The sequence below is a fragment of the Electrona antarctica genome (assembly GCF_951216825.1).
Source record: "Electrona antarctica genome assembly, chromosome: 10".
In the NCBI taxonomy this organism is placed as follows: Eukaryota; Metazoa; Chordata; class Actinopteri; order Myctophiformes; family Myctophidae; genus Electrona; species Electrona antarctica.
Genome location: NC_136791.1, coordinates 51923115 through 51950855, shown reverse-complemented (window position 1 = coordinate 51950855; position 27741 = coordinate 51923115). Strand labels below are relative to the sequence as shown.

At 40.3% G+C, this 27741-nt stretch overlaps 1 protein-coding gene across 3 annotated transcripts in view; it reads left to right on the top strand.

Moving 5' to 3' along the window:
- oprm1 (opioid receptor, mu 1) overlaps nucleotides 1–27741 on the top strand; it is a 131049-nt gene that overhangs the window by 81722 nt on the left and 21586 nt on the right. For all 3 annotated transcript variants that reach the window (XR_013791001.1, XR_013791002.1, XM_079512646.1), the window contains exons 3-4: nucleotides 10027–10199; nucleotides 13151–13329. Coding sequence is in view for 1 of the 3 variants with exons in the window: in XM_079512646.1 (XP_079368772.1) it covers nucleotides 10027–10199; nucleotides 13151–13329 (352 nt within the window). In the remaining 2 variants the exon portion in view is untranslated. The remainder of the gene's footprint in view (nucleotides 1–10026; nucleotides 10200–13150; nucleotides 13330–27741) is intronic.

Genomic DNA, 27741 nt, shown 5'->3' with positions numbered 1-27741 from the left:
TATCTACATAACAAAAGATGTTATCAACTCAGTTTATTTTTTCCATGAATCCAGACATTCTAAAGTTTCTTTTGATATATTTCGTGTTCATATAGGTCCAACAGAGAATTAAAAAATAAATGTAATGAAATTAATTGGGGTCAATGGTGGCATAGCTTAGCTCAGTTTTTGGGAAAATTGGTGGCACAGATTTAACCACTTGAACGACAGCAAACCTATTCTGGGGAACATTCACCAAAAGTAGCTGATCTACAAGCGCACAAGCTGTCATGATGTTGTGCAGCCTATATATTTTGGTTCTTTGATTTTATATAGTGCTTAAATTAGTCCTTTAATGCAGACGATAATAAGGCAACATAAACCCATAATAATTGAATAAGTGTGGAAAACATAATTGGTTTGTGATCAGTTTGACTGCTTAACACTAGCATGTCTGAATTAAAATCACTACTACTATGACGGCTAACGGTCAGGCTGACCGGTGTTTTTCGTGCAATTCCATTGGCCACTCTCTCCCTGCATCTCTTCACACCTCTCCCCCCGTGGCGGGGGGTTGACGACTTGCCATTGTCTTCTAAATGTCACATTCCAACTAATTCAAGGCAGCGTTTCAACTCGACAGGACAACTCAAAGTTATTTTTCAACATGTATTTATTTAGCTATGCTCAATAGATAGGTGGAAACAATACGCCAGTCAGTCAACACACCATATTTCACCATATTTTTGATGCGCTGATATATGAAATGAATATGCGCGACAGCTGTGCGTGCGTGCGTGCAAATCAGAAAAGTTTAGGCTACAGACAAAGGAGTTGGGAGTTTGGGAGCGGCCGGCTAGCCACATATTAGCCTATATATATTTTAAAAATACCCAGCATAATTGTTGGGAAGGCTAAGCCTGGCCTAGCCGCCGCCTATGATCGATGTCATTTATATATATTTGATTTATTGTGCCAGCAGAGAGATCCGTAGCAGCAGCACGGTTTATATATACACCATAGGATAGATCAAGTCATGTGACGCATCACCGCCACAAATAGTGCTACAGCGTTATCTAAAATGCACTTCCGCATACCTCACCGTCAGTTACTTGGATATTTTGCGTGAAATCAGTTCCACTGGTCGCGTGCAGAAAAGTTATTTTCTTTTTCATTTCAGTTTACCAAACTATAATTATAGTGACGATGTGAGCGCTATATATTCAATATAGCGCTAGCTATAGCTAGTTTCTGTACCATACCACGTTCCTATGTCGCGCATTTCATATCAGCGCATCTTACCGTCTCGTTTCTGTATTGAATCAACCAAATTTGTACCGTAGTAAAAAAAAACAATGTCTGTTTACTTGGATCCATGAACATAAATTATAACATAATTATGCTAAAGATGGCGTGTATAGTCAACATGTATTTATATCTATTGAGCTATGCGCTTGGTGGAAACAATACCACACACCATATTTCTTTTTCCGTTTCGAGAAATAAAGTCAGACATGAATACTTTGTGTTAATTCAAGAATGTTTATTGTTTCTTAGTGTTACACAATATAACAATATAAAGCATGCAAGGTGTGACATAAAATCAGGAAAACATCCTATGGCATTAGTTTCTGTACATTTATCTGGATGGCACACAAAATGTTGTCTTTCTCTTCTTTCGCTTAGATACACTTGACACATGTCATAGTAAATGTACCAGTGCATGTTCCACACGCCCGTTTGTCACATTTATGGCAGCTGATTAGCGTCTTGTTTCCACATCCGTCAAGCTGACACTGCCTTCTCTTCTTGGGGGTAGGGGTGTCTGGTGTCTGTGGACCATTCTGGGCCCTCTTGGCAGCTCTTGGCGTTGTAGGCTGGTTCTGTGGTGTGGTCGGCAGCGGCTGCAGTGCGCTGCGCTGCTGGCGCCGAGGTGTGCGTGGTGGCACTGACGCAGAGTCCTTTTCATCCATGTGTTCCTTACGGAGCTGTAGTGCCAAGTCCTGTAGGAACTCCCTCCTGGTGAGCTGCGGTTTGTCCAAGCACTGTTTGAACAATACATAGGCATTGATGGCAGCCAGGTCCAGCATGTTGTAAAAGACAGCCACTGGCCAGCGACTGGTGCCAACTCTGACGCTGTAGTTTCGTGCCATCTGATCCAAAATGTCCACTCCCCACTTGGTGTGGTTGTAATCAGTTACAGACTCTGGCTTTTCTTTGGGGTCTGTACCAATCCCGATGGAACGGTGCATGGTGCTCAGGATGCAAACGTTTTTGTTGGGTTTGCTCTGGTAGATGGTGAGCGTGGCATCATTGCTCTTCATCAGTTGCGTGTGGAATAGCCTTTCTTTTCCACGTACGCATGGAGGCAACTCTCGCCTCTGTCTGTTCACAGTTCCAAGTATCGTTGTGTTTCTTGCTCGGAGAGACTGCCCCAACTTCATCGAAGTGAAAAAGTTATCCATTGTGATGTTCCGCCCTTTGTCGAGGAATGGTTCCACCAGCCTCTGGACAACATCTTGAGACAGCGGCACGCCATCACTGCAAATGACAGGGAGAAGGTGTAATGGTTATTACAACGCAAAATATATACATATAGGCATTGATGTAAAGACATTTTAAATACATGATTATTATTATTATTAGAGGAAAATAAATTACCTGCTGCGGTACTGGCCCTTTCCAAGGTAGGGAAATCCATTTAGGAAGTATTTGCTGTCCAGGTCAGCAGCAATCCAGAACTTAATTCCAAACTTGTCTGGTTTATTGGCCATGTATTGCGTAAACCCACATCTTGCCTTTGAGGGGAAGAGCTGCTCATCCACCGTGATGTTCACTCCAGGCACATAGCAAGATTTGCAGTTGTCTGTGAACTGATTCCAAATGTCCGTTATTGCCGCAAACTTGTCTGCTTCTTTGCGAGCGAGTCTGGTGTCCTTGTCATCAAATCGCAAGTAGCGCATGATGGATTTGAAACGGTCACGAGACATTGTTTCTTTTACCATCTCATTTCCCCATTCGTTGGCCCACAGTTGATTCAATGGATAACCACATGTCGTCAACGCACGAATGAAAAACACACTGATGAATGCTTTCAGTTCTGTAACAGACAAATCCCAATCTTGATTCTGTCCATCACTGCGGGCAAACTTCACTGTGCAGTCTCTGACGGTTTCCAATATGTTGGGGTCAAACATACACAGAAAACTGCTCAGCTCGTCGTGGATTCTGACCTTGGCAAAAGCAGTGGGACCTGGTCTGGCTGCGAAGATATTACGCATGGGCACTCTGCCGCGGCCAGCCCCAGGTTGCATAGATGACCATATGGTTCCATCTTTACTTGTCTCAGTCGTGGTAGACTCGGGCTGAGACGTTTCAGGTAAGTCCTCTGTGTCACATTCAGACTCACTATCTGAAGCTGGCGGGTAGTACACTTCAGCCTGTGGTGCGTCTCCTCCGAAATCCCCAAACGGTGCGTCATCATCGCTGTCTACATCGCCGAAAGCAGTCTGCCGTTGAAGGAGGTTGGCTGCTTCTGCTGCAGTGTAACGTCGTTCTCTTGTCCTTCTCATCATGTCGTCTGACGGTTATGTTTCTGAAATGACCAGTGACTGTGACTTTATACACATTTTCTGCATCAAAGTTGTATAGGCTAATTTAAATGTCAATTGATTTCTGATTGGGCTATTACAAATAATGGGGGGAGTTTCCCCGCAAGGTGACAAGAGCAGGAATGTGCAGAATTATTTATACTGATTGATTCAATAGTTCAAACACAATCAACACAATAACAATCGAATTGATTTCTGATTGGGCTATTCTGCACATTCCTGCTCTTGTCACCTTGCAACTACGATGCAAAAAATGTGTATAAAGGATTTGATGTCACACATGCATGTATGTAACACCAAACATTTCAGGCCTACATGGTAATATTCGTTCAAAAACTATAGCCTACGGTACAAAATAAATGTAGGATGTAGCATTTATTCATATTATACACAAGTCATTTCATTGAAAACAGCCAACAGGAAATGTCATGCACAGCTCAGTCACAATGCTATAAACTTTATTATCCCATATAATTATGCTAAAGATGGCGTGTATAGTCAACATGTATTTATTTAGCTATGCTCAATAGATATAGGTGGAAACAATACGCCAGTCAGTCAACACACCATATTTTCTTTTTCATTTCAGAAACTATAATTATAGTGACGATCTGAGCGCTATATATTCAATATAGCGCTCACATGTCACTATAATTAATTACCCTTGCGCAGCAATTACACTGTCCATCTTTGTATTGAGACAATAAAATAAATACGACATTAGCGTTATATATTGTCATTTTTATATAGAGGGGATACATTATAGGGAAGGAGGTCTATCGCGTTGGAATGATTCATGTCATTAATTACCCTTGCGCAAGGTGACAAGAGCAGGAATGTGCAGAATTATTTATACTGATTGATTCAATAGTTCAAACACAATCAACACAATAACAATCGAATGGATTTCTGATTGGGCTATTCTGCACATTCCTGCTCTTGTCACCTTGCAACTACGATGCAAAAAATGTGTATAAAGGATTTGATGTCACACATGCATGCTTGTGATGTAACACCAAACATTTCAGGCCTACATGGTAATATTCGTTCAAAAACTATAGCCTACGGTACAAAATAAATGTAGGATGTAGCATTTATTCATATTATACACAAGTCATTTCATTGAAAACAGCCAACAGGAAATGTCATGCACAGCTCAGTCACAATGCTATAAACTTTATTATCCCATATAATTATGCTAAAGATGGCGTGTATAGTCAACATGTATTTATTTAGCTATGCTCAATAGATATAGGTGGAAACAATACGCCAGTCAGTCAACACACCATATTTTCTTTTTCATTTCAGAAACTATAATTATAGTGACGATCTGAGCGCTATATATTCAATATAGCGCTCACATGTCACTATAATTAATTACCCTTGCGCAGCAATTACACTGTCCATCTTTGTATTGAGACAATAAAATAAATACGACATTAGCGTTATATATTGTCATTTTTATATAGAGGGGATACATTATAGGGAAGGAGGTCTATCGCGTTGGAATGATTCATGTCATTGATTCATGTCATTTTTACACTGTTCGTTTAGCGTGCCCTCCGAAAAATAAAGTAAAAATATTTTTGATGCGCTGATATATGAAATGAATATGCGCGACATAGTCACAATGCTATAAACTTTATTATTCCAACATAATTATGCTAAAGATGGTGTGTATAGTCAACATATTTCTTTTTCCGTTTCGAGAAATAAAGTCAGACATCGTTATTTCTGCAAACCGCATATAAGAAATATAACATCTAAAACAACATTTAGTTTATGTAAGTTTGTAATGTAAGTTTGCCTACATGTGGACTTCCACATGTAGGTTGGAATGCAAATGACACATTAGCTTGAACAATGCCCGTCTCCAGCCGGGAGGAAGGTGTGAACAGCACGGCTTGTGGGGGAGAAAGGGTGAGGGCTCTAAGAGCGGTCCCACGGACCGCAAAAGAGCAGACATTTTAGTAGAATTATGTCTAAAATCATATTTCCAAAACGTTTCAGATGAAAAAAAAAACAGAGATGGTTTGAATCGAACATTTAGAAAAAGTCATGCAAGGGGAACTTTCTCAGGACTTCATGGGCAAAGAAAATCCACTTCAAAATTTCAAAATCGGTCAGCCTGACCGCTCCGACGCGCTAGTGTTAATGAACAGTAAAGACATCAGGATTAGGTTAAACCTGGCTGTTAGCCTGGTCCGGAGCAGGTTAAGTCCAAAGCATTAGTTTCCATGGAAACTAATGTGGCATTGCTTTCATGAAACCGAATCAAGCCTCAACATATCCAGGTTAACTGGCCAAATTAATCTGGCAAGATTAACCAGTTTTCATGAAACCGGTTAATCGCTGATCCAGGCTATAATAAACCAGGATATCTGTTAAATCCGGGTTTAATCGCTAATCCAAGTTTCGTGAAATAGGCCCCTGGTTTTCCTCCTACCTAACAAACAGAAGCTATTTTGTCAATCTAGCTGAGTTTGACTCAGACAAACACAACATCGGTTCTGGTATTCCACAGGGCTCGATTCTTGGTCCTCTGTTATTCTCCCTGTACATACTGCCATTGGGAGAACTCATTACCAATCACGGAGTCAATTTTCATTTCTATGCTGATGATACCCAACTATATCTTTCTGTAGCTCCAGATGATCTCTGTGCCTTAGACCCGCTGTTGACCTGTCTGTCTAGCATCAAATGCTGGATGAGTGAGAACTTTCTCAAGCTAAATGAGGATAAGACAGAAGTTCTCATAATCGGTTCTAGTGAGCAGAAAGAATCGATAAAAAGCAGACTTGGCAACCTGACTGTAGAAAGTAACAGTACAGTAAAGAACTTGGGGATCATTATTGATTCTGAACTGAATTTTAATTCACACATTAATCATGTTACCAAGATTGCCTTTTTTCATTTTAGAAATATTGCACGAATCAGAGCCTATTTGTCACTGGACGATGCAAAAACGCTAATCCACGCCTTTGTTTTTTCTCGGCTTGATTACTGCAATGCACTTTTTTCTGGATTGCCTAAGAAATCAACTGACAGATTACAACTTGTCCAAAATGCAGCAGCCAGAGTCTTAACTAGAACCAAGATGAGAGAACATATTACTCCAGTCTTGGCCTCATTGCACTGGCTTCCGGTTGTTTTTAGGATTGATTTTAAAATTATTTTACTTGTTTATAAAGCTCTCAATGGTCTCGCACCTTCCTACCTACATGACTGCCTGCCGAAATATGTCCCAAACCGCCCCTAAGGTCTTCCACTGCTGGCCTGCTCGCTTTGCCTAAAAAAATGGCAAAAATGTACCTTCGACAGGCAGCCTCTGTAGACATTTTTAAAGCTCAGCTCAAGACCCACTTCTACACCCTTGCTTTTAATTGATTTATTTGTCTTTTTAAAAAATGTTATTCATGTCCTCACTGTATTGTTTATGCCCTGCCTTTCTTTTCTTTTTTTGTGTAAAGCACTTTGAGCTGCATTCCATGTCATGAAAGGTGCTATACAAATAAAGTTTTATTATTATTATTATTATCATGTTTAAACAATGCAGTTGAACATACAGAATGAGGGTTACAAAGTTACAGTTTGACTGAAAAGGTTTGGGCTGAAGCCGAAGCTTATTATGCCCACCAGCATAATACATACTATACCTGTATCAGCACAAAAATAACCCCTTGTCGAGTACAATATTACAAATAATAGTCTTAGGCAGGCAGACAGGCACTTGCACATTGGACCAAAACTCAGCTATAAACAGTCTCTCTTTGTCATCAAATGGAAAAGCATCAACACTATAAATCTTACAAAGGTGTTATTTTCAGTATATTTTTAGGTCATTCCTCAATTTAAAAATAAATAAATACTACATTAATTTAGCTTCTCACTGTTTGCCATACCACGCTACCATACATATTTCATGTAAGTGTAATTGTGTTTATTTATGAGAGGTTGCAAGCTATTGCCTGTAATGTATTTTGTCTGGATATAATTATTGTCTGGACATGAATTCATCTATTCACCAAAGCAAAGCAAAGCAAAGTTCTTTGTTTACCCAGGGTGAATGGACTAAGCTCGAGATGCTTGTTTACAGCCAGACCCTGCTCATAGAACATTTCATGGTAGGGGTTCAATGCCTTGCTCAAGGGCACTTCAGCGGTGGTAATTTTAATGTGCCGGTCCGGGGATTCGAACTGGCGACCTTTCCGATAACAAGACCGTTCGGCCACCGCTGCCCCAGTCACAATAACAGTAAACGTGTGCCTTACTTGAGGGATAACTCAAGTCAGTGGTATGGACCTATATGCACTACTAGCCTCGCGTTGCGATACTAAGCTGTCTCAGTGCCACAGGACGCCTTTGGACGCCTCCCCCTGGTGGCAGAGAGTGCCAATGGCGCCTTTGGACGCATTTTTGGAAGAAAAAAAATATATTACCGACCCTATATTTATTTTTTTATCCATATTTTGAAAATTGCTCTAATCTGCATGTCAGGTGATGACATGCACATTACATGCACAATATCATTTCATTTTCTTTCTTTTATTTATAATGGGCTTCGGTGGCAACGAGGGCCAAAACTGGTGTTCACCAGGTGGCACTGAATGACTAATATACCACTGCGCTGGACTACGCCTCGGGGCGTACTGTATGCATATGCAATAGGGGCGGGTGAAGTGTGGCTGCGCCAGGCTAATGCACTACTCAAGGGGCCAGTGAGGCTATTCAACGTTGAAGCTCTGGGCCCTAGTGGTAGGAGGAGGGACTACAGGCGGACCCGTGTATTCATGACCGGGAAACCCTGTGCAGCTGGCCTTTAACATGTAGGACCATCACTCCCTACGTCACCCCGGACCTCAAATTTGAGGAGGTACTTCCGGCAGTCTTCCGGGTGCTTCAAAACGCCACTGAGCAACTTCCACTGACATGAATAGCTGGGGGGCGGAGCTTCGCGCCAGTTCAGTCTCTATCCTTTTATATACTCTATGGCACTACTACACTCTGAGTTAAGTTAACGCCGATAATTGTACTGTGTACCTTTTCTTTTACCCCATTTTGGGCGGGAACCCCTTTTGGTGTTTTAAACATTATGTCATAATTTAGCTATTGAAAAATAGCAGATCTACCAGCTCATAGCGCGCCACCGAGTGGCGCGCTATGAGCTTGTAGGTCTGCTATTTTTGAAATATCGTGAAAATATTTATTTCAGAAAACTGGAGGATTTAGAAGATTTTTTTTTAAATTTTGAGGTCAGGCTTAAAAGGGTTAAAGGTCAGAGGTTAGCAATTTTTTTCATCGTCATTAAGCGCTCTGGCAACTTGCATAAGAACATTTGAGAGGGTTTTTTAGGGTTATAGGGTTTTGCCTGTGTAATTGCCTTTGAGAGCATTTTCTTTACACAGCCCTACGCCTGGATGACTAATGTGCAGGTTAGCATGGCCAAGAACATAAATGCACGGAAATACAGCCCTATCTGACAGGACAATCTCTATAATTGCTAGTTCTAATTGGAGCAGTGAAATTACTGAGGTGTGAGTCCTGCACTCGTGTGTACTGTACACAATCGTGAGATAAGATATATAAGTGGCTCATGGCTACTGTTGCGTTGATGCCATCATGGGCTGCTGGGGGTATTTGGGGTACCGTCTTCAGATGAGTTGGGTTCAGTGAATTTGATCGTCGTTGTTGTTGGGCAGTAACCTTGTTTGTCCAAAATCTTTATTTTTCAGGAAATCTGTATGGAGGTTGGGGTGGATGCTTTTTTTCTAGTTAATTTGATCAATGTATCAAGTTGTAGCAACAGGGGGAAAAAAGTTATTATTTCCATATTCGATATGGACACACACAGGGAATACAATAAATCATACTTAAGGCTGTGTCCAGAACATTGTTTTATCTAAGACCAGAGTAGGTAGAGGTTTCAGGAAGAGAAGCATAGAAGGAGGTGCTGACAGTTGTAATGGAGGATGAAGCTTGAAAAAGGAAGGTGAAAAAACCAGCGAGCTATTTTCTCAAGCTTTTTGGACAGATATTGAGGCATTTGTGTGTGCCTGAAGAGCAGTGGTTAGGAAACCCCATATTGTAGTCTGTCACCTACTATATAGGCTGTTTTATAACTGTAACATTTTTGTTTATAGTTTGACCTTTTGTTACTATGCTTCAAAATGGGATGTGTTGTGAGCTCGTAGAAATTTGAATGGGGTTATTAATTTTGCTTTTGTGTGTGTGTGTGTGTGTGTGTGTGTGTGTGTGTGTGTGTGTGTGTGTGTGTGTGTGTGTGTGTGTGTGTGTGTGTGTGTGTGTGTGTGTGTGTGTGTGTGTGTGTGTGTGTGTGTGTGTGTGTGTGTGTGTGTGTGTGTGTGTGTGTGTGTGTGTGTGTGTGTGTGTGTGTGTGTGTGTGTGTGCGCGTGTGCGTGTGTTCTCTCTTACCCAGCCTCTGGTGTTGACTGTACACTGATATTCCCCCATCCTTCCTGGTACTGGGAGACCCTCCTGAAGATCTGTGTGTTTATCTTTGCCTTCATCGTGCCCGTCCTCATCATCACTGTGTGCTATGGACTCATGATCCTGCGCCTGAAGAGTGTACGCATGCTGTCTGGCTCTAAGGTAGGATGCTGGAGTGTTATTTAATGGAGTAATTCTCAACCTTTTCCAGATCCGGGCCCACTTTTTATTTTATTTTTTTTAACATATGTTTATTGATTTTTCTTTACAACATAGTATTTTCAAAGCAATTATTCACATATATTTTTAACCCCCCCCAACCCCATGGCAGCACAAATACTAAACAAAATCTTCGAAGAAACATCAGGAAATGTCCATAAATACAAAAAAAAAAAAAAGAATAATACAACAACAAAAATACACATTACATACAGTTAAACAAACATGCACAATGTCCCATCACAGTTCCTTACCCCCACCCTACAGCTGACTACTCCAATTAACCACTATACATCCAAAGCCTCTTCAATATCACCTCGCTTAATGAAGTCCAAGAACTTCTCCCATATCTTATAGAATACAGCAGGTTTCTTCCTAATTACATATGTTAGTTCCTCATGTGCCAAGCTGGTCGTTAAATTCCTCAGCCAAAAGCCGATCGTAGGGGCATTGACATTCTTCCAACATAGCGCAATTGAGCGTCTGGCCTGTAACAGTCATTATTTTTTCTTTACTATTTAGTGTACAATTGAATGGATAAATACTGAGTATACATAATTTAGGACAAAGAGGAACTGGACCTGATGTAATCTGAGAGACATAATGGACCACAGACCTCCAGAATGTTTTAATCTCCTCCCATTCATACAATTTTTGATTTGCAAGTATTTAAAGAAGTGGTACCTCATATCTCCTCCTCAGCCCCTCAAAAGACATTTTTAACTAGATTGCCATTCTCGTATAGATCCACCACTTTCTTTATTCATTCATTCATTCAACCTTTATTTAAATTCTCGGAGAGACCATTGAGGGAACCCCTCATTTACAATGATGCCGAGATATACATACAAAAAAACCCAGTAATACAACAACAATATTAGTTACAACAAACCGTTAATACAATTATGTATTAGCAATCAGTTAAAACAGCAACATACAGGTGATGGACGGTTATTGAGTAAATTCCTAAAATGACCAATTGATGCCAGGGTATTAAGTTTAAGTTCTTGTTGCAAGACATTCCAAGAATCAGGTGCACAGATGCTGAAAGTTCAGAGTTGGCAAAAGGGACCAGAAGGCCTAGCCAATCACTGGAGCGAGTTACAATGTGACTAGGTTTCTGATGTACTGTAACATGGAAGAAATATATGATAGTAATTTCCCGACCAGGGCTTTATATATGAAGAGGTGCCAGTGATTATTGCGTCTTTCAGTCTAGAGAAGACCAGCCCACATTATCATATAGGGTACAGTGATGAGTATCATAGCTGTCTCCAGTAATAAACCTCAAAGCCTTTATTTAACCATAATTTAAATCCCAGATCCCTTCTAGCTGGAATAAAATGTTCATTTCCCCAAATTGGTGCAAAGCTTCCCATGAAGCTTTGCACAGTTTCCCATGAATTTATAGATTTCAAACCAAATATTTATAGTATTGATGACAAAAGGGTTTACAGCTGAGTATAGCAAGGAATAGATCTCTTGAGGATAGGAGTTCAATTTGGACCCAGGATGGCTTAACATGTCCAGTAAAGCAAAACATTGAAGCACGTAGTTGGATCCGGGCCCACTTGAACATCTGCTCACTGATAGGCTGCCATGTTGAGTGGTCAGATGGGTGGGCTGTGTGTCGAATTTTCAGAGGCTGTTTATTTCATCAATCAATTGATTGTGATCCACTTATTAATGGAACTAAGGAATTATAGGCTACTTTAACCCATTTTGACCTGAGATCAGATTCTAAAAATGTCTTCTACATCCTGACAGTTTTCTGAAAAAGCTATGTTTCTATGTCAGTGGTTCTTTGATTTTTCAAAAATAGCAGACCTACAAGCTCGTAGCACGCCACTCGGTGGCGCGCTATGAGCTTGTAGATCTGCTATTTTTCAATAGCTAAAGCATAACATAATGCTAACACCAAAAGGGGTTCCCGCCCAAAATGGGTTAAGTTCATATTTATCGGTATCACAATAAATTTACATTAATTATTTTTTTGTAATTCATGTTATATTAAACCTACTGGGGGGGGGGGGGGGGGGGGGGTTCTGATTCTTTATGGTGCCTTTTCGGGTTCGTACAGAACACCTTATCTATATATAGCACAAGCTGCAGGATTGATTAAATTATCGATTTCTTATCTCATAATGGAAGGGGGGGAAAACCTACAAGCACATATGGTTTCCTTGAGCAGGCGAGCACACACACATGCAGTCACTGTACTCTAATTGCAAATGAGCGCTATTAGGCGACCATTTCATTGAGCGCGAGGATGTACACAATTTGTATTCAGTGAAAGAAAGTGGATTGTCGAGGCACCAATTATTTTCACCCTCAAGACTGTTGGTAATGAGCATGCTGCTTTTAATGGGAGACTTTGAGATTTGGTGGACTTTAATCCATTTAGGCCTGACGTCGAAATTCAAAAAAAAATCTTCTAAATCCTCCAGTTTTCTGAAATAAATATTTTCACGATTTTTCAAAAATAGCAGACCTACAAGCTCGTAGCGCGCCACTCGGTGGCGCGCTATGAGCTTGTAGATCTGCTATTTTTCAATAGCTAAATTATAATGTTTAAAACACCAAAAGGGGTTCCCGCCCAAAATGGGTTAATGTTGTTGAATCAACGGAAAAAACGAACAAAACAAGACATGCTGTTACAGTAGAGTAGATGGATGCGATTAGGGGGAAATTTTGATACAACACAAACATTTGAATCAATTAGATTTTATTATTTGAATACAATTAATCTATTTCAATTCAATTCAATAACTATTAACCCCACGGCCCACGCACGCACGCACACACACACACACACACACACACACACACACACACACACACACACACACACACACACACGCATGTACATTTTCATCACACCTCTGCCATTGCAGGAGAAGGACAGGAACCTGCGTCGCATCACGCGCATGGTGCTGGTGGTGGTGGCCGTCTTCATCGTCTGCTGGACGCCCATTCACATCTTCGTCATCATCAAGGCCCTGGTCACCATTCCCAGCTCGCAGCTGCAGACCATCACCTGGCACTTCTGCATTGCCCTGGGATACACCAACAGGTTGGTTCAGGGGAACACGTATAGTATATGCGGAAACCAAATGATAAGGAAAATAGACCTTCATCTGTACACACAGTCAAATCGTAACGTGTTTGTGTGCGTGCGTGCGTGCGTGCGTGCGTGCGTGCGTGCGTGCGTGCGTGCGTGACTCCATATGCACATGTGGTATCTGGTTCATACCATACCCTCTATATGAAATTCTTTATTTGGAATGCCCCTTGAGATACAATATCTCGTTTTCAAGAGGGTCCACAAGTACACAGTCAATACAAGGTAATTAACAGAAAAGAAAAAAAGGAAAAGAAAACAAACACAAAACACAAAACAACACAAAACAGGGTATTGCACTAGACAAGCAGAGTAGCAACAAGATGGAAAAGTTGTTCCGTCAGTATCATTGTCACTATAGGTCAGCATTAAGATACATTTAATTTGGTTTTCAGCATTGGAGAACTTTTGATACAAAGAAACATTTAGATAATCTCATTGATTGTAAGTTCATTGTTTGCATGAGAGTATAGTAATATAGTAATAAAGTAAGAAACTACAATGAACAATCCTATTGAAGACGAAGAGGAGTAAGTAAGTGTGGAATCTTTCCCTCGATGTGTGCGTCGTCTCGGAGGAGGAGCAGGAGAAAGGAACAAAGGAAAAACGCGTGATGGTGGTCTCATGACATCCGTATTTATTTGGTAAACACAAATAGTCAGGTCGTTACAAAACAGCGTATGAAAAGGTACACGCAGTGGTCTGTCTCTATACCAGCCTCCGGTCCAAAATGAGACTAATCGATACAGCCCTGAATGAAAACGTCCGAGGCATTATATACACACAAGATTTGCTTTCCCCAGAAGTCCCTCCCCTCACTGGACATGAACACTTCCTGACTTTTAACCAATGAGGTCTGAGCCAGGCTTCCGGTTAGAGGCGGGCGTTCTAGACAAAGAAGATTTCTCAACATAGTACAACTTTTAACGGAGCAAGAAATACAGTCCTAAAAATACATTTGTTCCAATGGTGAAATGAGAATACAATAAAACCGTTGCTAAACATAATGAAAGTATATAAAACTGAACTGACTATATTTAAGAAATGAATGAACTCGGTACATAAAACTATATTCCTGAAATACCCTATGTTAACATTCTATAATGACAGAAGGGTGTTTTAAGACATTTTAAGCAAGTAAATATTGAAACCTTAACTCAGTTTAAGAAAGACAAAAGTCTCTCTCTCTCCCAAATTGTCACTGGAGAATTCTAGATTCACACCACAGGAGACCAGGCTTCAAAGGGGTTCAGAACAAAAGGATTTGCATTCTAACCTCGTGAGGTGTTGCTAGCTCAGACATTGACAATAGCCCCCTTTTGGTCCCGCTCGTTGTAAGTGTAAACATGCTTTACTTATGGTCGTCCAGTCATGAAATCTCCACACTGCCTAAGAGAAACCTTTGTAGCTGTCCAAAGTAGTTATGATATATGCTTATATGATTCATAATACACCACATAAGTAAGTAATATTAAGTAATAGTGTATGAATATATAAATAATAAATAAAATGGAGTGAGATGGTCATGTACAAGATGTCGTAATATAAGAAGACAGTGCGCTTTTTTTTCTTTTTAACTTTGTTATTATTTCAGTTTTTTCTTCTTTTTTTCACAACCTCAGCTGTTTCATACTTTCACAGAATATATATATATATATATTATACACTAAAATACAAGTATTCACCATAAAAACAAGGAAATAAAATACAAGTAGCGAGACAAAAACAACAGAGCGTCGACAACAATGGGAAGTTGAACAATACTGAGGACAGACATGACTGGAGACAGAGGAAAGCGTATGAGCACACCAGAAGGTCTGGGGAGAAGTATATTCGGTGAGTTGTTACTCGAGATTCCGAAACCTGCTACCTCATTAGTAGAGGCAGTACAGGACTCCATCTTTTACTAAATATGTTTGGTTGAAGCCTCAGGGCATTATGTAATTTGTTCCATCTGGTAAATGTCCCATATTTTTTCCACCCACATACTATATGTTGGTGGGGCTGGTTTTAGCCATTTAATTGTAATGCATTTGATGGCCGCTGTAAGCAGCACATGCAGACAGTGCGCTTTTGAACATATTAAAAGATGAAATGGTTCGAATATGCGTTGGTAAATTGTTCCAATCAGAGGGGGCTTTAAATATGAATGCTTTCTTACCTAATGCATTGGAGACTTTTGGAACAGAAAAATAGGGTTGAGCGGAGTGCCTCAGCTGGTAATTGGTAGTGAATGGTACTAGAAACTCTTTGAGATATTGTGGATAGTTGAAGTGTAATTACCATTTAAAAATAAACTGGGTCCAATTACGCTGTCTTCTTATAGTGAGAGAGGGCAACTCAATATTTTCATACATGGTACATGGTGAGTTGTAAAAGGACAACCTAGGATAAATCTGCAAATATAGTCCTACCATACAAAAATACTGTTAAGTGGAGAAAAGTGTGACACGGCACGATGGCAGATGAGATGTTCCGATGTTGTTGTTTATTTCAGCAAAGTACAGCACAGCATAGCATAGGCTCACACAGGCCTGGCTGGCCACATGCAGGTAGTGACCAGCCCAACTGACCGACCAAGTTACATTGAAATCTAACTGGTTTATAAAGAGTATAAATACACTTTTACTCCAGACAGTTGGCCACTACCCACCCCCCTGGACAACATTGTCTCATCATGATTACCTCACCTTCTGACATTTGGCAAATACTTCAATTACCTCAAGTATTGACGTATTTCGGAAAAATATTACGTCATGGCGTGACTTAAGTGTAAAAAGGTCACGCTCTGACGTTTCTTATTTTTCTGTCTAAAATAATCTGAAGCTATATTATTATTCATGTCATGTTAGAGCAGGTCTGAAATAAATGTCAGAGCTGATATCGACATATAAATATGAAATAAATGCTTAAACATGTCACTATGTGTAATGTTATAACCATTGGGTTAACCGATGCTAACTACACATACAGCTTCCCTGCTAAAGTATGCAAATTCCGCTAAAATCCGCCTTTTTGTACACAATCGTTTTGGAAGATAATACTAGTCTTTTACTAACTGGCTAACAGAAATAGCAGATAAAGAAGTATTAACACTGATAGTTTGTAAAAAGTGTGTTTATTTTGGTCCGCCTAAAGCTAATTCATGCTAATGTTCCAGCTGGGGGCACTGGTGGAAAATGCGGAAATGGCTTCCTATTTCCAATAGCAGAAGAAGAAGACTCGAACGAATTTAGTGTAAACATTGTAACATTATGTCACCATAACGTGGTTATTATTAGTTGCCAGTTTCTGCGAGAGAAATAAGCAAACCCGCCCGGTATATGAAAACAAGCCCAAAATAAGCGGAAATAGCCGATCTACAAGCATTTAACAACACAAATCTTGTCCAAATCTGATATGGGGTCCCAGTCCCTGGCACAAAATATTTTTTTTGATGTAGGGTTCTTGGACAATACATAATTCTGGGGGTCCTTGACATGGAAATGTGTGAAAATCACTGGAAACTTTAGAAACAAGCCACCCAAAAACGCAACCCGCAAGGCTGCAACTACCAATAAGCTCAAAGTCGCTTATAATAAGAGGACTTGGCAACCCTCGCTACAGGAAGTTAAGTCATTTGACACTACTCGGTGAATATAAATAATAATAAAAACATGTAGGACCAACTTCCTGTAGCGAGGGTTGCCAAGTCCTCTTATTATAAGCGACTTTGAGCTTATTGGTAGTTGCAGCCTTGCAGGTTGCGTTTTTGGGGGGCTTGGGCTTGTTTTCATATACCGGGCGGGTTGCTTATTTCTCTCGCAGAAACTGGCAACGCCGCAACGATAGCCGTTAGCTACATTTAGCTAATATATTGATATCAATCCTCTGTAGCTAAAACAAGTACATTATCGCACTATATTACATATCGATGCGATCTGCGTTATTATGACCTTAATTTTTGTGGCAGGTACATTCCAAAGCAACTAATAATAACCACGTTATGGTGACATAATGTTACAATGTTTACATTAAATTTGTTTGTCTTCTTCTTCTGCTATTGGAAATAGGAAGCCATTTCCGCATTTTCCACCAGTGCCCCCAGCTGGAACATTAGCATGAATTAGCTTTAGGCGGACCAAAATAAACACACTTTTGTTAATACTTCTTTATCTGCTATTTCTGTTAGCCAGTTAGTAAAAGACTAGTATTATCTTCCAAAACGATTGTGTACAAAAAGGCGGATTTTAGCGGAATTTGCATACTTTAGCAGGGAAGCTGTTAGCATTGGTTAACCCAATGGTTATAACATTAGACATAGTGACATGTTTAAGCATTTATTTCATATTTATATGTCGATATCAGCTCTGACATTTATTTCAGACCTGCTCTAACATGACATGAATAATAATATAGCTTCAGATTATTTTAGACAGAAAAATAAAAAACGTCAGAGCGTGACCTTTTCACATTAAAGTCACGCAAATGACGTAATATTTTCCAAAATACGTCAAGAATCGAGGTAATTGAAGTATTTGCCAAACGTCAGAAGGCGAGGTAAAATTATGACATGGGATGAGAATGTGTTGCCCTGGAAGGTAGAATTGGGATCACTGTAGCCCTTTGATCCACTGTCCTTATATGTGACTCAGGAACTGAACTCAGACAAAAGGCAGTATAAACAAGCCATCACCAGTGGGGGTCCCGGCTGAGAAGGTCTCAGACAGGCCGACACCATAGGTGGTACAGGATGAGTACACTGGAACACATATGTCCAAGAGATTATTGGTTCCCAGATATCACACACACGTCCAAGCACAGAACGGCATGTATTCAAGCAAAGCCCCTTAGCTGTGATATGACAATATAATTGGCCCGTCGTGATGTTTTGCTTTTATTAAATGGTTAGCAAATTTCGCAAAATCATAGACACATCCCCGACTTATTGCACAACCAAGACAAGTTGCTATGCAACGTTTACATTTTCTTTTCCCATCAAGTTAGTCAGTCCTATCTTTGCAGCTGCCTGTCATTGTCATCCTTTGCAGTTTGTCATTTTTTGAGTGGTGTAAAGTAAACCACTCCTACAACTGGCTTTGTTAGTTTACGTGTCTGTCTGTCTGTTTGTCTGTCTGTTTGTTCGTACCAAAAAATGAGCATGGTTGCTATGGTCACCCAGTTCACACGGGTGTGATTTCATTACGTCAGACATTACGTCAGACCACAGCTGATCAGTCTATATAAGACCTTACACCACTCAGTTCACACAGGTGTGATTTTTTAATAATCATGCACATACAGTGTTAAGGACATTACCTTGAAGTATGTAATAAAGCGTTCAACTGCATCTACACAACATTGACTATGCCATAATCAATAGAATTGACTGCAGCTTCTCCTGCATGCAGACAGACTGTTAATCATGTTTTATTAACCTTCAGTTCCAAACTATGTTGATTCTGATTGGGTGTTGTTAATGAGGTGAGACGAGGCTGAACATAAAGATCTGTTGATTGAATACTTGTTTCTAGTGTGGTCCTATGTATTCAATTCATCAACGTAGCATAAATAATTGACACAATAATACATTATGTACGGCGGAGAAAAAGGAAAAACAACGGCAGGGAATGACATTTACCTCCCCTTTTCTTTTTTTTTCCTTTTGCTTTGCTTCGGCAGCCATTATTTAATGGTCCCGACAAACCTAACATTCTGTTCTACCACAGTATCGGCCAGTGTTGTTTTTGGCAGCAAATTTTGATTTTAGTTTTAGTCATAGTCTCTTGAATAGTTTTCATTTAGTTTTAGCCACATTTTAGTCACCTGGAATGTCTTAGTGTTAGTCTAGTTTTAGTCGACTAAATATCATAGGATTTTAGTCGACTAAATCTACAGTTGATTTAGTCGACTAAAATGTATTTTGGCTGGCCTTGATGCCGTCGTAGTGACTGTTTTTACACTTGCTGAAAATAGCCGATCTACAAGCTCACAACGCGTCGCGCTGCGACGCGTTGTGAGCTTGTAGATCGGCTATTTTCAGCATGCAACCAATTGTAAAATGACTTATACTAGATCTCTTGTCCACTAGTCCCTTCCTAATATTTTAGTCTAGTTTTTATTTGTTGACGAAATTGTCAGTATATTTCGTCTTAGTTTTAGTCATCATAGCGTAGTTTTTATTTAGTTTCCATTTAGTTTTCGTCAGTGGAAAAAGGTAGTCGACGAACATTTTTCGTCTTAGTTTTAGTCGACGAAAACAACACTGGTATCGGCGAGGCATCATCTGTAGCAGCCTATAGAAATTGCATGTTTTCACCTCGATAAATAAGTAATCCATGATCACACATGCCACTTGGTGCACTGTGATTCCATTGAGGTTTGATGCACTTTGTGCGTGCACTGTCTGCTCTTACTTTATCTGATCATATAATCATAATCCATAATCTGATCCCTGGTCAGCCAGTCTATCATAGCAGCTCTTCTAACAGCCTGAGCCCTGCGGGCATTTGCTGCTTCCACACAGACAGCTGAGACATCTCCTTTATTCTGAGGTGGTCTTTACACGAGAACGGTGTTCATAGAAAACGTATCGTAAAGTAAAGTATCGTTTGCTGGTGTCCCTTCCAGAGTGGAAATCTTTGAGAACGTTTTATCCCTTCTCCGTGTAAACAGGCAAAACGGTGAATCCGCAAAACGTATGACATCATGGCTCACGTTGGCTCACAGCGCATATGTTTATTACATTGATGCAGAGCCATATATGATATAATGGAGTTCCTGAACAAGCCTCCCTCCTCGCCTACAAAGCGCTGCTCATCAGCGATGGTGGATGTAAAACCATGATGTAAATAAAAAGCCTTGTGATAGGCGGCAGCCGCGGCAGCCGCGGCAGCAGCGTTTATGTAGCCTAATGTATTATACAATATATAACCATCCCGTGGCGCGCTCTGTCTGCATGCTCTGGGCTGCGGCCACAACCACGTTGTGTTCTGGAATCATTCAAAACCCCAATAGGGTTGCGTGAAGGGGTTCTTCTTCTTGTATGTGGGTGACTGGTCTATTTGGCAGCCCGTTACCGCCACCTAGCGACATTATAGCGTTTTCATAAAGTGTGCGTTCTCGTGTAAAGGGTCAATAAAAATTGAGAACGCAACAGGACTTTGCCGTTTTATCTGGAGATGGTTGCCGTGTAAAAGAGGCCTGAGTCTGTTCTTTGACTCTTCTGGTTGATTTGCTATATGGCGATTGTTTTATTCAGTTTTTGATTATTTTATTGATATGCTTGTGATGTGAAGCACTTTGACTATCAATGACTGTGAACTGTGCTCTACAAATATATTTTACTTTCTACTTACACACATATGACAGCTAGGCTCTTGCAGAGCCACGTGGTAAAAAGATTTGTGGTCAGAGATAATCCACAGTTCATACAATGATTTGAGCTCTTTATCACATTACAGTTGTAATGTAATATATCTCTGCTGTCTGGAAGAAAACCACCTAACTCCAAAACGTTCATTTTTCAGGACATGAAAAAACATCCAGCTCAAGTGGAGTTAGGAGGTTTTTGTCGAAGCGCTTTTTAATACTTTTCATTGGTTCAAAATGTTTTCATTCTTTTCATTGGCTCAATATTATTTAACCAACACAGAGACGTAAAGGGTGTTCAATAGACGCCTTATCAGACGACGTCACACTGATCAGCACCAGCATGCACGCGCAGGCCGGCAGCACAAGAACCTCTCATAAGATGCAATGGAAAAGTTCTAACTGCACTCATGTCTAAAAATGCCCCATCAAACTTTCAGATGCTGTTTTTCTGATTTTGATTGTGGTCTCTCACTCTTGAAATATATAATCCAGTGGTTTCTGTTGTGTGTGAACAATAATAGCAATTCAAAGCAGTTGTCCTCAAAACCACACCTACCGGTACATTCACTGTCATAAGAACGGGAGGTGCGCTCATGATCACGACAGCAGAGCCTGTTTGTCCATGGCTGCACGCGCACCTGCAGCCCATCAAGTATAATTTATGCTTTGTCCCGCGATGGTGTTGCGCACACAGACCTCTACACTCACAACAGTCGCATCCGCATCAAGAGGTTTTGTTTCCATATTGTATGCTTTTTTATTAGAATCTAGTTATGGGACCTTGCCTGTTGATACTGTATGGAGGAATGACATACCAAATCTAGATCCAGATTGGAGCAGGGATACAGTGTGGTCTAATGTTATGCTGTCTTCTAGGAATCCTGATCATCAACAAATTCATCTAAATTTTGTTCATCGGACGTACTTGACCCCCCGTAGATTGTGTGCTATGAGGATTTTGAATAATCCCAACTGCACTTTCTGCACTTCGAACACCATAGGTACATTCTTTCATATGGTTTGGGAGTGTCCGAGTGTTCTCACATTTTGGAATTTGGTTGCTGCTAATCTTTCGATTATTCTACAAATTAACATTACACCCTCCCCATCTTTATTCATATCAAACGATGTATCCCAATTGCCATTAAATAATACCCGTATCCGTGTCTTCTTTGCTGGCGTAACGGCCGCAAAGAAGATGGTTGACCTTTCTAGATATCATCTATCTGGAAATGTCAGCGGCAAGATTACACGGAGCGAAAGAGGAAAACATTCTGGTATTGCAGATTTGGTCAAGGACATGATTTAGTCTTTATTATTATTATTTATTTTTTTCCCATTGCACAGTGGTAGGAGTCTTGACGCAGGTGTGCATTTTGTGGCATCTTTGGTCCCGGGGGGAGGGGTGGGTGGGATTGTTTGTTTGTTGTTTGTTTTTGTGTTCCTTTCTTTTGCTGTTGTACGTGTTACTTTTGTTTTCTTTATTCATTCATGGTGTTAACATGTTTTATTGTGCTATTTTGTCTTAAATAAAAAACATTTGATAACAAAAAAACAGTCGCATCCGCGATGCGATGTGAGCTTGTATATCAGCTGTGCTCTGTGCGCAATACTGTTGCGCAATTAAGTATAACTGTCTCCTAGGGTGCACCTCACTAGCCAACACACAAGAGGAGGTTGAATGAACTGAAACCAGCGCTCCCCAAAACAACAGGTTTGGAGATCTGTTGGGAATTGATTACATGAAACAGTCACCCGTGCGACCAGTCTCAATGTTTGTAAACAAATAATTGGTCTATAGCACTGATTTATGAAGGAGAAAAAAAATCCAAAACCTCAAAGATGGTTAGGTGGTTTCCTCCGGACATAAATTAATTATTGTTATCACCATACTAAAAATGTGGATGTTGTTTTAGTTGTTGCCTAAAATTGGGCCACAAACAAGGCAGACTGATTCTAGAATAGTCCCTGTTGAGTACTCGGAGGCCAATCTATGACGTCACATCAGTCATCTATGACTGAAAGACTGATCTATATACATGAGTTGAGTGTTTCAATCAATCCACAAAGCCGATTGAGACAGTTTCCTGGATGCTCAGGCTTCGTACACACCTTTCGGACACACAGATCTGTCCGACCGACCACTGATTACATTTTTATGATTTGATGCCTCCATGTCCCACAATGCTTTGCGCGATTTGGGCGGTGCTACGATACGAGGAAATAGATGCACATATGTTCAGTGTAGTTTTCTTGACTGCAGCAGCAGCTAGCGGTAGTTTGTCGAGGCCGTTTTTCACACTCAAAGTTCACTTTGATTTTGGTCCGTTTGGTGTTCACACTGGACTTTGTAAAGCGTACCAAATATGTAAACAAATGACACGTGGACATGTTAAGCGAACCAAATAGTGAAAAAAAGAAAAGAGGTAATTTTACGACGGAGGGAAAAATAACATGAGGGGGTGCGGGAAATCACTGTCTACATTTTTTGGGCGCAACCTTCAGTCACACAGAGAGAAGAGAACAGCAACATGAATCATGATTGCAGCAACAACTTGAAATTGCATTCATTCTTAATCATATATAACATATATCGGGTCTCTCCCCCACATGTGCGCGCGTCATAACTGCGTGGTGGCGGTGGCGCATGCTTAAAATAAACAGATCTACAAGCTTACATCGTGTCGATAACTTGTACATCTGTTATATTTGCGCATGTGAACCTCGTACGCTGCCATTACATTTCTACTCTAGGCTACTCATAGACAATTAGACATATATGCGTCTACTATTAAAATCAATAGTGATCCCCGTAAAAAAAAACATGCTTTTAGAACTAATTATTAATGCAGCCTCACAACTGCCGAGGCCCGACGGCTATTTTGGCTATCGTCCTGTATTTCTGTATATAGAATAGAACTTGGAGACTCACTGGAGACAGCCTTGCGCAACTTGGACTCTCCAAGTTACGCACGGCCGTAGCCAAAAGAAGACATACAAACAAGCGATATAATAGTCTGTGTCACGTAACTCAGAAGACTACAGCCTAAACCCCACCCAGTGCTGTCAAGAACGGAAGTTCTCTCCTATTAGTTGGCGGTTAAAACCCACCCTTCTGTCCGATCTGAAGTCCCACCCTGTTCGTTGGCTGTTTTGACTACAAGGTGTCCGATGTGTTTGTTGTGCCCTCCGCCCCCACATCGGACAGGTTTGTCCGATCAAACGACGTGACTCCCATTGAAAATGAATTGGAGCAGCAATCAAATAGCAATCAGGCATCGCACACGGACCAAACATTTGTTCTGTAGGTGTGTACGCAGCCTCACACAATGTAATCAGAGGGAGATTCTCTGTACCGATTGCAACATTTAATTATATATAATTACACTAGATGCTGATTCCTTGCTCTCAGGAACAGCTCAACTGATTTTGTCCTCATCGTGATGGCATCAATGTATAATTCCTCCTCTTCTTCAGTCTTCAGTTCCAAATTTGCATTTCCACTTTGTTTACAATGTCCACCATTGTTGATTTTCCACGCTGGCATGGAATGGAAACAAGCCTGGTTTTATCTAGCATCAGTATTATAATGACTCGAATATTAAATAATCTGCATATCAGCACCCCCACCACCTCAGGACATTGTGGTATTGCAGCTAAAACTGCTTTCAAAGTCCAGAAAGAAAGGACAAGGACTGGTTATATCACAGTGGTGATTGAGGCTCAAACCATTAGAAATAACTTTGAGGGACATAGACAATATGATATTGTAGTTTTAAAATGCATGTTATTTGCGCTTTAAAGGAGAATTTCAGACTAGAAGGCTTTCTCACCACCAAAGAGGTCCAGGTGTTATATTTGTGCAAAAGCGCATTATTGGCTATTTCCCCTACCATAAGCCCTCAATGAATTGAATTGAATTGCATTGAATTGAATGGGGTATTGGGTTGTTGTGCTAATTCGCTTATTTCCATCGCTCAAAAATCTTTTTTTTTGTATATCCTCTTCATAATGTAAATAGTATCCCAAGTGGCACACTTTACTACTTATTTTGAAGGAAATAAACCAATTAGCACAAAAACCCAACCCCCATTGAGGGCTTATGGTAGCCAGCAATGAGTAAAACGCTCCCAAAAAATGTAGTCTCTGTGACTCATCTACGGGCCGCAATTTCTTAGAAGCTTAGTCATTGGTCGACCAATGACAAAGTTTTCTATCTTTTTTTTTTGTTATCAAATGTTTTTTATTTAAGACAAAAAAGCACAATAAACCATGTTAACAGCATGAATGAATAAAGAAAACAAAACAAGTAACACATACAACAGCAAAAGAAAAGAACACAAAAACAAACAATCCCACCCACCCCTCCCCCCGGGACCAAAGATGCCACAAAATGCACACCTGCATTGCACTACTGTGCAATGGGAAGAAATAATAATAATAAGACTAAATCATGTCCTTGACCAAATCTGCAATATCAGACCAAATATGAATGTTTTCCTCTTTCGCTCCGTGTAATCTCGCCGTTGACATTTCCAGATAGATGATATCTAGAAAGGTCAAGGCCCATTGGCGAAATGTCAATGTATGAGGCGGTTTCCAGTGAGAAGCAACCATCTTCTTTGCGGCCGTTACGCCAGCAAAGAAGACACGGATACAGGTATTATTCAATGGCAATTGGGATACATCGTTTGATATGAATAAAGATGGGTGTAATGTTAGGGGAGGGTGTAATGTTAATTTGTAAAATAATCGAAAGATTAGCAGAAACCAAATTCCAAAATGTGAGGACACTCGGACACTCCCAAACCATATGAAAGAATGTACCTATGGTGTTCGAAGTGCAGAAAGTGCAGTTGGGAGTATTTAAAATCCTCATAGCACACAATCTACGGGGGGTCAAGTATGTCCGATGAATACAATTTAGATGAATTTGTTGATGATCAGGATTCCTAGAAGACAGCATAACATTAGACCACACTGTATCCCTGCTCCAATCTGGATCTAGATTTGGTATGTCATTCCTCCATACAGTATCAACAGGCAAGGTCCCATAGCTAGATTCTAATAAAAAAGCATACAATATGGAAACAAAACCTCTTGATCTAACATCACAGATAAGTCTATGCAAAGGGTGCATTGCAAGGGGGGTCTGCCATGGAACCTATGAACATCTTTGAATGCAGATTGTGGCCCCTAGATGTGTTACAGAGACAAAATAAAATTTGGTAGTGTTTTACTCATTGATGGCTGTCTGAATACAGGAAAAAAAAAGGTCATTAAAATGTTGACATATTACTGCTTATAGCAGCTTTAAGTACAGTACTCAAGTAAATATACTCCGTTACTGTCCACCACTGCCTGCTGTGACCAGCCCTGCGGTCTTCACTATGCTTCTTGGTAAATAACGTTAATAGCGTTAATGAGCACGATAATTCCAGGATGGAAGTGGCTGACAGCAGAGGTCTGGAACAAGACCATGTGGCAATTAATTCCAAACGAGTGAATTTTATATCTTACTCAGTGTCATAAACCCCAAATCGTGTTTATGAATAAAAGAGAGAGAGAGAGAGAGAGAGAGAGATGACATGCTGAGCACGGAACTTCATCTCATAAATAGTTTTTCCCCCCGCACTGATAAACATCATCTCTGCCTTCTCCCTGACCTCTCCCCTGTCGCTGCAGCAAATAGAACTGGGTCTAATCTTAACACTATTTTGTTTCTGTTTTTCTTCTGTTCTTTGATAAATAAGTTGTGCAATTCAATATGCATGTTTGCCTACTCCTGCAAATTTCTGCAATATATGCATACCATGATGGTGCAGGGTAATTGATAGGGTGATTTATAGAAAAACCTCCATTAGAGAGAAGTGCCGATAGTAAGCATCTGTGACCCGAGCTAATGTGACAGATTTAATATTATATTTTACATGTGCTGACTGTTGCAGTCTGCAGACAGTAGAACACTCTCTCGCTCGCTCTCTCTCTCTCTCTCTCTCTCTCTCTCTCTCTCTCCCTCCCTTCTCTCTGTTTCACTCTCTCTCACTCTCTCTCTCTCTCTCTCTTAATTCAATTCAATTCAATTCAATTCAATTCAATTCAATATTCAAAGGAGCTTTATTGGCATAAGAAAACATACGTTTACATTGCCAAAGCAGAAGTGGAACAAGACAATCAAATCACAATGTATTTACAAATAAATATTGGATATAAATAGGAATTAAATAAAGGTGTAAACAGAGCTCTGTTACATTAGCACTTTGGGTAATGCTATCTTGTGAAACTATAGATTGTGCATTTTCTGTCAGAGATAGTTATACAATATACATCCATATAGGAGACGTTAGCTTTATACTTTTTATAAGCAGTGTACACACAATGGTTTGTATTCCTTAAGGTGCTTGTATTCCATTTGAAATCCTTCTGTCACAGCAGCTCACAAATCTCGCTGCTGTGTTTGCACATCGTTGTACTTCACCCAACAGATATGGGAGTTTTTTGTCATTAGTCATGTTTTCAAACTCTCCTTGGGTGATTGTAATCCGTGGAAAGTATATGTCTCTGATGTCTTGGTACAGTGGGCAGACGGTTAGGAAGTGTAGCTCAGTCTCTACCTCGTTTTGTGTGCAGTGGGTGCACAGTCTGTCTTCTCTTGGGAGCCAGGTCTGCCTATGGTGGCCTTTCTCAATCGCAAGACTGTGTTCACTGAGTCTATATCAAGTTAATGTTTTCCTTAGTTTTGGGTCAGTTACTGTGCTCAAGTATTCTGCTACTGTGTATTCTCTGTTTAGAGCTAAATAGCATTCCATTTTGCTCTGGTTTTGAGTAGATCTTTTCCAGTGTGTGAGATATAGCTTTCTTTTTGTTTTCTTATGATTTGGTGTAGTCCCGTTTGTTTGGTGGTTGTGCTTGTGTTAGTCCCAGAACTAGCTGGCTGAGGGGACATCTTTACAGTGTTAGTCCCAGAACTAGCTGGCTGAGGGGACATCTTTACAGTGTTAGTCCCAGAAC